Source organism: Hylobates moloch, unplaced genomic scaffold, assembly GCF_009828535.3.
Source record: "Hylobates moloch isolate HMO894 unplaced genomic scaffold, HMol_V3 SCAFFOLD_8, whole genome shotgun sequence".
Classification (NCBI taxonomy): Eukaryota; Metazoa; Chordata; class Mammalia; order Primates; family Hylobatidae; genus Hylobates; species Hylobates moloch.
Genome location: NW_026652283.1, coordinates 84973727 through 84983064, shown reverse-complemented (window position 1 = coordinate 84983064; position 9338 = coordinate 84973727). Strand labels below are relative to the sequence as shown.

The 9338-nt window shown below is 41.7% G+C and overlaps 1 protein-coding gene across 11 annotated transcripts in view; it reads left to right on the top strand.

Moving 5' to 3' along the window:
- Window positions 1–1648: 1648 nt before the first annotated feature.
- Window positions 1649–9338, top strand: part of TCAIM (T cell activation inhibitor, mitochondrial) — a 67287-nt gene continuing 59597 nt past the window's right edge. For 2 of the 11 annotated variants that reach the window (XR_009214493.1, XM_058442473.1), the window contains exons 1-2: window positions 1932–2341; window positions 3404–3449. Coding sequence is in view for 4 of the 11 variants with exons in the window: in XM_058442473.1 (XP_058298456.1) it covers window positions 3446–3449 (4 nt within the window). In the remaining 7 variants the exon portion in view is untranslated. Of the gene's footprint in view, window positions 1825–1931; window positions 2342–3403; window positions 3450–9338 lie in introns of those variants that run through there. The other 9 variants (XM_032161886.2, XM_058442468.1, XM_032161885.2 and 6 more) reach the window with 7 other exon arrangements.

Below are 9338 nucleotides of genomic sequence, written 5' to 3'. Positions count from 1 at the left end.
GGGCCGTGGATGGCTTCAAGGCCCCATTTAGAGGATGGATGACTGACATTTCAGAGGCTTGATCATAATCCACGAATAGAATTAGAGGTGTTTGCCCTTGCCCTCGCCCTCACCGTCACCCTCATTCTGCAGAATCCCCTTGTCAGGTAGGTTGGTGAGATTGTGGCTGTCATAGCCTAGAAGGAAGAGATGGCCCCCCTTCACAAGGGAGGGACACTCACTCTTCCAATTTGCAGTGAGGACAGGGTCCCAGGGATGGCATGCAACCTGGAGGTTTGGGACATTCTCAACTTCAGTGTCCTTAAAGGCTGCTTTTAGTAAAGTACAAAAGGGAGTTTGTGGGCCTTGCTTTAATTTTTGGAGTTTTTGTCTGATGTCTGGGGAAGCCTGACTTATAAAATGTACGGCCAGAAGGGATTGGCCCTCAGGGCTTTCAGGATCTAAATCTGTATATTTATGCATGGCCTCCATCAGTCTAGCTTGGAAGAGGGAAGGGTCCTTGGTCCTGAGTGATCTCTCATAATTTAGAAAAATTAACAGGTTTTATTACAGTCTTTTTCATTCCTTCCAACAAGCATGTTATCATATAATCTTCTCTGCCCCTGTCTCTGTTTGGGCTGGCATTGGCAGCATGGTATTGCCAATTGGGTTTTGTGTTGGGGACAGCTTCTGCCCCGGCTCTATTATTAGGATTGCCAACATGAGCTTCGTCTGCCCGAACTCGAGCTAAAGACCGTGATTTTTCTTCGTGGGAACAGCAAATAGTTAATACCACAAATGTGTCTTGCCAGGTTAAATCAAAAGCAATAAAGCCCAAAATTCTTGAATGAACTTAGAGGGATCCTGGCTAAATGAACCCAACTTTGATTGAATTTGCCAAAGATCAGACAATGGAAAAGGGACATGAACTCAAATTGTTCCCAAATCTCCGTTTGCCACCTTGTGGAGAGGCGTTAACACTTGGGGGATTTTCTGAGGACTTTGTACTAGTGACATATGTAACTCCTGTGCAAGTATGTGAGGGTGATAAAGTATCTGGATGGTAGGGGGCAGAAGTTGATTGGGGCATGGAGCAGATGGCAAGGGGTGGAGAATGAGTTTTGACATGCGTGCATTACGGAGATGTATGGAAATTCTAGTTTCTTTTAAATTTGGAGGGAAGAAGTCTGGTACCAGATGCTGGCCTTAGATAACAGGGAAGTCTAGTTACTTCTAAATTCCTCAGGTAAGGAGTTTCTGCCTAAAGATGGTCTGCTTCATGGCCACCAGGTGATCTTTGCTCTCAATTCTATTTGCTTGATTTCATCTGTGGCAGTTTCTCGGGGGGGATTCGAAGTTATAGGAACAAAATAAAACAGTAAAACTTTCATGCTGACTGGAGAATGCTTAACGTTTAAAAATAGGTGTTGAAGGGGCCAAAGCCAAACAACGCAAGCCGGAAAAGAAATGTTTAAAAGTTAGCTATACTTATACAAGGAAAACCAAAAGAGATACTTAAATGAGACTTTTAAAATTCGGGGCTCTCCACTGAGACTCGTCCCGTGGCGCCAGCTCCGGGAGTTCCGCAGAGCCTCACCCCCTGCCAGGGCGCCCGGGGCGAAGGACCGCACGGCGCATGCGCGCATCCTCCAGCAGCCCCTTTCCCCTTCTTCCCCAAGATCCAGCGCGTGCTCGGTTGCCCTTCTCCGTTCCCTGCAGGCCCTTGGGTCAGGACCCACCACCTGCCGGCCCATCATTTTCCGAGTGCCTCCGGCCTAGTCTGAGTGCTCGCTCGCGCCTCCTAAAGCTTTCAGCCGAGCGCGCAGAGACCCCTCAAGGCGGCCGGTAAGAAGGCGGAGGGACGGGGGCCTCAAAGCGCGCGGGGAAGGTGCAGCAGTCACCAGGGTGCTGACGTCAGCTAGAGGCAGGGCACTGCGGGAGGTTGAATCCACGCCCTGGCTGTGCGCAGGCGCCATAGGGGGAAGGCCTGGCACGCTCTAGCCAACGAGGGCGTTACCTGCAGCCCGTCCCCCCCGCCGGGGCTTGCCTCGAGCGCTCTGCCCCCACCGGAGCGGGCAGGGTGTTGGGGGCAGGTGGAGCCGGGAGGGCCCAGCTGAGAATTCAGGGTTGGGGGCTCAGAGAGCACTGCGGATAGGAGCCCGTAAGAGACTGTCGCCCAGTGGGGCGAGGGCAGGTGGGAGCGCCTGGCCGTGCGTCGCGCGCTGGTTGGCCGGCTGACGCCCCAGTGCGCATGCGCGGCCGAACAGCCCTGCGGGCGGAGCGATTGTCCTCCCTCCTGGTGTACTGGGTGGGAGGTGGAACTGGTCGGACAAAGACCTCGCGTCGGACCCTTGCCAGAACTGTAAGGAGCAAGAGGGGAGGGGCTCCGGTGGTGCATTCATGCTCCTGTCAGGGGGGAAGCGGGGTCGGAGGGGAGTGCTCAGAGCCACCTTAGCGCAACATGCTAACTTTTGAATTGAGGCAGTGCCAGGGGCCGAAGTATCCGCATCGCATCTACATTTTAATTCGCTTTGAAATGAGAACGCAAAGATGATTTAGGTTTTATTGTTTCCGACTTATATTTTACCGAGGTCTTTGATTTACGGGAAATTGTTACGTACTAAATCTCATAGAGCAAGAGATTTAGAAAAGGAAGCTACAGAATCTAGGCTAATTTATCTAATGGCATTTCCTGCTTTTGCTCTTTTTCTTTGCCGTTTTCCCCTACTCTAAGTACATATTCAGCTGAAAAGCCATGAAAATTACCGCTTTTATCCCTCCTTGATATAGCAAACTGCTTTCAGAAACTTTACAAGATAGTCACTAAGGGAAGTCACAGTTCAAATGAGAGTGGCATGATACTAATTTTGTTAAAATAAATTACTTTCAAATAAAAGTTGTGCCAAATGGTCAAAGCTCAATCCTGGGAGCTCTATTTGGCACACACTGTTATTCTTTCGGTGTTAGTTGAAAGTAAGCAAAACAAAACCATTTTTCGTGTACTGTTACATAATTTGGATTTTTCACCGATTTACGTATCTTTCCACCAAATTTGGTTTGAAACTGCACAGATTTAATGCCTCAGAAAAGATTTTAGGTAAAATTAGAAATTTTCATTTTATGAAACAGAAGCTAATATCACTATTAAGTAGATTAAAGTAGTCATTTACAATGGTGTGTAAATAAATTGTATCCTTCCCGGTCCTCTGCCCCCTTCCAGGAAAGGCACCATTTCCTTAGAGAAGACCTTCCTGAGCACTCCCTGCCCCATTCTAAGTGTAGCATCTGGGAGTTTCTCATACTCTGTGCATGTTTGTATTATTGCATTTACTGCGTTGTTTTATAGTTATCTGCTTGTGTCTGTTTTTACACCCCCCCCCCCAAAAGTCTTTCTCATGTTAGAATTGTCTTAATATTTTTCTAGTCCCAGTGCTTTACGCAGGACCTGGCCCGTAAGTGGTGATGAATGGGTGAGTTAAAGACTCAGTATGCCTCCCAGGTCTGATAAGACAGTGCAACCTCTTTATAGTTATTTTATAGCATTTTCCAAGTGGAGTTATAGCGGGCTAAGTGCAGTATGGACAGGAACCACCTATGTAAGAATTTGTCTGAAGACGAGAAGCCTGCAGTTGATGTGGATGTCCCAGACTTTTGGAGCTAGTGTCTGAGTGAGAGCACCCAACTCTACTCTGAAGCAATGTGTCTTCAGTCAGCTGAGTAATTTGATTTTCTGTGTAGCTAGTCCTGAAAGAGAAAGAACATTAGATCTGAATCTTCTAGTTGTCTTAGCAGTTATAATCTCAAAGTAAATTTACAGATTGACATTCTAGTTATCAGGCCTTCTAGTTTAGCTTTCCCACGGCCCGCGTATTTCTGTCTTGAAGTGATAAAATTGGGTTCTATTCTTACAAGGTTGAAGACTAACCCAAGATCTGGGCATTATGAAGAGGCAAGCAGCCATGCCTGCCAACCTGCTGGACATTGTCTCTACTTAGAATTTTGTTTTTTTAATCGGAAAAGTACATAAACCATACAGGAAACAAAGAACTAATCTCAAGCAAAAACTTGAAATCCTCCTTTGATTTTTAGCATAAATTGGGTAGCTAAAGATCCAAGTTTGTATTAAGTAATTATTTTTAAAGAATTAAAGCTTAAACATTAACAGATGCCCCAGAATCCTCTTTGGTGATAGAATCAGGATTCCCTAATACAGTGGTTCTCAAACCTGAGTGTGCATCAGAATCCCTGAGAGTGTGTTAAAACAGATTCCTGGATCCCACCCAGTTTCTGATTCTGCAGGACTAGGATGGGACCTGATAATTTGCATTTCTCACAGATGCCGTTGCTGCTTTGAAAACCACTGACCTAAGAGTTATTTCTTTCTCTCCTTCCTACCCTGTCCCTTTCCTCTTTTCCAAAACTGGATCCTTATCTGTCACTTAGTCGTCAGAGCCCATTCTTACAGAAGAGCTTATAGGAAATACTCAAAAGACTCAGAGGACTCAGTTGTTCATTCTTAAACAGAACCAGAAAATATATTTTTAATTTTTTCCAATGATTTGTATAGGAAGTGATCATCTTAGAGCAATAATTTTTTTGAATGGATAGCAGAATTATTAACTGAATATATTTTTATGTATATAGGCATTTTCCTCTAGAAATATGAATTGGCTACCATTGTGGGAGAGAGAATTGTTGGAAAAAGGAAAAGTCACATTCCCTCTCATTTCTCCCCTATTGCTCTCTCATTGTTTCTCCATGCCCCAGAACACTGTCTTTAAAAAGTCAGTATTAATTCATAAAAAGACAATTCCCACAGCACAAGATAACTTTATTATACTCACTTTAGGTTTTTATTTTGAAGAGAGAAATGCTACTTCCATCAAAACTTGTGTTTTTATTGGTTAGCAAGTGCTACCTTTGTCTTCAAATGGTAAAAATATAAACAACTAGCTATTTTTTAATACTGATGAATTAAAAGTATTTTTCTAGAGAAAAATTTGTGAAATTAGATTATTCATTTGTACTTTTTGAACTGTATGTAGCCTTGGTAAAATTGCCTACTACCTTGTGTTTTTTAAGACCTTCAAACATTGACTCCTTATTGTGATAATTCTGAGTTTTTCAACAAAGTTTTTCAAAATTTGTTTTCAAATAAAATGTTGTATTGAACTGTATGTTTGAGCAATCTGTTATCCAACACTAGGTGGAAAAAAGAATTATGCCATTTTTTAATACACTGACATAATAATAGTTGCAACTTTAATGAATTTTGTATTTACTAAATGTGGCTAAATCTCTTATGCATATTATTTTACTTAAGCTTCACAAAAGTTCTATGAAAAAGATAGCCCCTACTTTCATTAAGTGATGTACCCCTGAAAACACGTATACAAAGTCAGATGTGGGATTCCACATCCAGAGCGCTTAAACATCATTTTTAGGTTCTAAATTAGATTTCACCTTTTAGAAAAGTCTTATTGAATATTTCTAGCATTTTGTCTGTGTCTTTCCACCATTTTATCTTAAATGTGCTGTCCAGGTAACTTCAGTTCAGTGAGCATCAGATACAGACCAAATATCAATATAGATAACGTTTTCTCATTTGTATTTCATTTCATATTCTTTATTACTAGTATTAGAATTGTAATTTTTCTTTTTTATAAAATAAAGACAAAATTCAATAAAATATTCACTAATTTCATTGACTAAATTGTACTCCTGTCTAGCAGATTAGCGTTGTGTTAGCTCAAAGTATTCTCTCGGTTAATGAAAACTTAAGATTCAGAATTAAAAGGCAGTTTGGAGTGGGGACAGAATGTTTATATATATCCACATGTTTCTGCTGTAATGCCATACTTGCATTCCTGGAAATCCTGACATGCTGCCAAACAATAAGCAAAAGTAACAGTTTGTGGAGAAAAAACACACACCACTCAAAATTGAACAAAATTTTATAAGAGCCCTAACAAAAACCCTAACCCTAATAAACATACTAGTACAATTAAATCTAGACCCGTTTCATCAAGATTAACATTCTAATCTAGGAGTAGCTTTATCAATCAAATTAAAAAAAAAAAACTTGGAAATCTCTAGCTTTTTCGTTTATCCTAGCACACTGCCAGATGGTTTGATGAAGTGGAAAATGTAGCCAGACATGAACCCACTAAACATCTGCTTCTTAAACCAAAAGAAAGAACTACCAGGAGATTTTTTTCTCCTTAAGGTCTTTACATACCACTAAAGCCTTTTTTTTTTTAATTGTAGAAAGCCTACCTCTGATCACTTCAAATCAGTAATATGTTGGGGGTAAAATGCGTATATGTCTTTCCCCTATTGACCAATTGCACATAAGCTGATTCACATTAAATAAACGTCTTGAGGCTGGACACAGTGGCTCAGGCTTGTAATCTCAGCACTTTGGGAGGCCGAGGAAGGAGGATCAGCTGAGGTCAGGAGTTTGAGACCAGCCTGGCCAACATGGAGAAGCCCCATCTCTACTAAAACTACAAAAATTAGCTGGGCGTGGTGGCAGGCGACTGTAATCCTAGCTACTCGGGAAGCTGAGGCACGATAATCGCTTGAACCTGGGAGGCAGAGGTCACAGTGAGCCGAGATCATGCCACTGCACTACAGCGTGGGCAACAGAGCGAGACTCTGTCTCAAAAAAAAAGAAACGTTTTGGTGTTACAACAGACTTTTCTTAACCATCTGTGTTATTTAAGAGATGAGGAAACAGACTCCAGAAGGTAACGTAACTTGCCCTTGCTCACACAGTCACTGAAGATGTCAAGATTTGAATACAGATCTCAGGCTCCCTAGCCTCTATTTCCTAACCATTGTGCAAACTACCTACTTTGACAGTCACATTCACTTAAAGTGATTAGATCAGCACAGTCCAATAAAAATAGAATGTAAGCCTCAGATATAATTTAAAATTCTCTAAAAACTAGATGTTTTACTTTTTAAAAGTAAATTAATTTTAATTATAATTTCAACACATAACCAATATGAAAAATTATTACTGAGATACTTTCCATTCTTTGTACTTAATCTTTTAAATCCAGTGGGTACGTTAAGCTTAACACATCTCTATTTAGACTAACCACATTTCAAGTGCTCAATAGCTACATGTGGCTAGTGGCTGCCTACTGTTTTAGACAGCAGAGGCCTAGATTGTAATTCTATTACTCTACTGAAATGTAAACTTTTTTAGGAAATAGCTTGCTCACAAAATAAGCAGATAGGAAACACCTAATTCTCGACCTGTCATTTTTTTTTAATGCTCTCTAAATCTGGAAACCATGATTTAGTGTTTAGATTTGTATTTGATAGCATTTTATTTTTGTTGGGAAAATCTATTGTCACATTTCCAAGTGCTAATGTCCTTTATTAGTCATTTCTCAGTAGTAGTTTAGTTATACTCTATGATTACAAAGGGACTAGTGGATGAATGTATTTTTCTGGATAACTAAAGACCCTGTACTTTACACAAATTTTATTTTGCTTTGATTATTTTTGATGGAAATGCTTTTTTTTTTTTTTTTTTTGAGAGTGTCACTCCATCGCCCCGGCTGGAGTGCAGTGGTGCAATCTCAGCTCACTGCAAACTCCACCTCCCAGGCTCAAGCAATTCTCAGGCCTCAGCCTCCCAAGTAGCTGGAATTACAGGCGTGTGTCACCACACTCAGCTAATTTTTGTATTTTTAGCAGAGATGGGGTTTTGCCATGTTGGCCAGGCTGGTCTTGAACTCCTGCCCATTTTCACCTCCCAAAGTGCTATGATTACAGGGATGAGCCACCATACTGAGCCTCAGGAATGCTTCTAAAATGTGCTACATAATTCCATCTTACACACAACATACTTTATCCTCCATGATTAAAAGTCATTAAGGATACTATCTTAGTCTGTTCGGCTGCTGTGTCAAAATGTGATAAACCAGATAGCTTAAAAACAACAGAAATTAATTTCTCACGGTTCTGGAGTCTGGGATATCCAGCCTGCAGATTTGTTGTCTTGCTGTAACTTCACATGGTAGGGGCAAGACAGCCCTCTGGGGCTTTTTTCTTTTTCCTTTTTTGTAATTTTCCTTTTTTCTGATAGTTTTGATCAGAGGACAGGACTTTTTATAAGGGCACTAATGACCTTATTACTGTCACACGTGTCCATGTGAAGAGACCACCAAACAGGCTTGGTGTGAGCAACAAAGCTTTTTAATCACCTGGGTGCAGGCAGGCTGAGTCCGAAAAGAGAGTCAGCAAAGGGAGTTAGGGGTGGGGTAGTTTTATAGGATTTGGGTAGGTAGTGGGGAAAATTACAGTCAAATGGGGTTGTTCTCTTACGGGCAGGGGCAGGGGTCACAAGGTGCTCAGTGGGGGAGCTTCTGAGCCAGGAGAAGGAATTCCACAAGGTATTGTCATCAGAGCAGGAACCGGCCATTTTCACTTGTTTTGTGATTCTTCAGTTACTTCAGGCCACCTGGATGTATACATGCAGGCTTGGGCTCAGAGGCCTGACATTCCTGTCTTCTTACATTAATAAGAAAAATAAAATAGTGGTAAAGTGTTGGGGCGGTGAAAATTTTGGGGGGTGGTATGGAAAGATAATGGGCGATGTTTCTCAGGGCTGCTTGGAGCAGGATTGGGGCGGTGTGGGAACCTAGAGTGGGAGAGATTAAGCTGAAGGAAGATTTTGTGTTAAGAGGTGATATTGTGGGGTTGTTAGAGGGAGCATTTGTTGTATAGAATGATTGGTGATGGCCCGGATACGGTTTTGTATGAATTGAGAAACTAAACCGAAGACACAAGGTCCAAATAAGAGAAGGAGAAAAATAGGTATTAAAGGACTAAGAATTGGGAGGACCCAGGACATCCAATTAGAGAGTGCCCAAGGGGGTTCAGCATAATTACTTGCTTGGTTGGCGAGTTTTGGGGCTCTATCCTTGAGTTTTTTTATGTTGTCGTACACCAGGCCAGATTGATTTAGGTAAAAACAATACTCTTCATTTCATAGAGTCCCCTTTTTTTAGCAGTAACTAAGTACGAGTCCTCCGTGATTTTGGAGGAAAGAGAAATACAAAGCCAGCGATTGTTTGTTAAAGAAGAATTAGAAATGGCTAGGAGAGAGTGAGTGAGATTGATAGTGTGGTGGAGATAGCTGGGGAGAGGTAGAGGGTGGCATAAGAATGGGAACAAGAATAAGAGTGAGTATAAAAGTAAAGAATAGGACTTCATCACGGTGAAAGTATTGGAGTGTACCCTGTCAGCAAAGATCATCTATCCACTTTAAGAGACTTAAGGATGTGGTTTGAGGTAAAACCAGAAGATATCAGTTATGATAGTTTGAAGGAAAAGTGTAA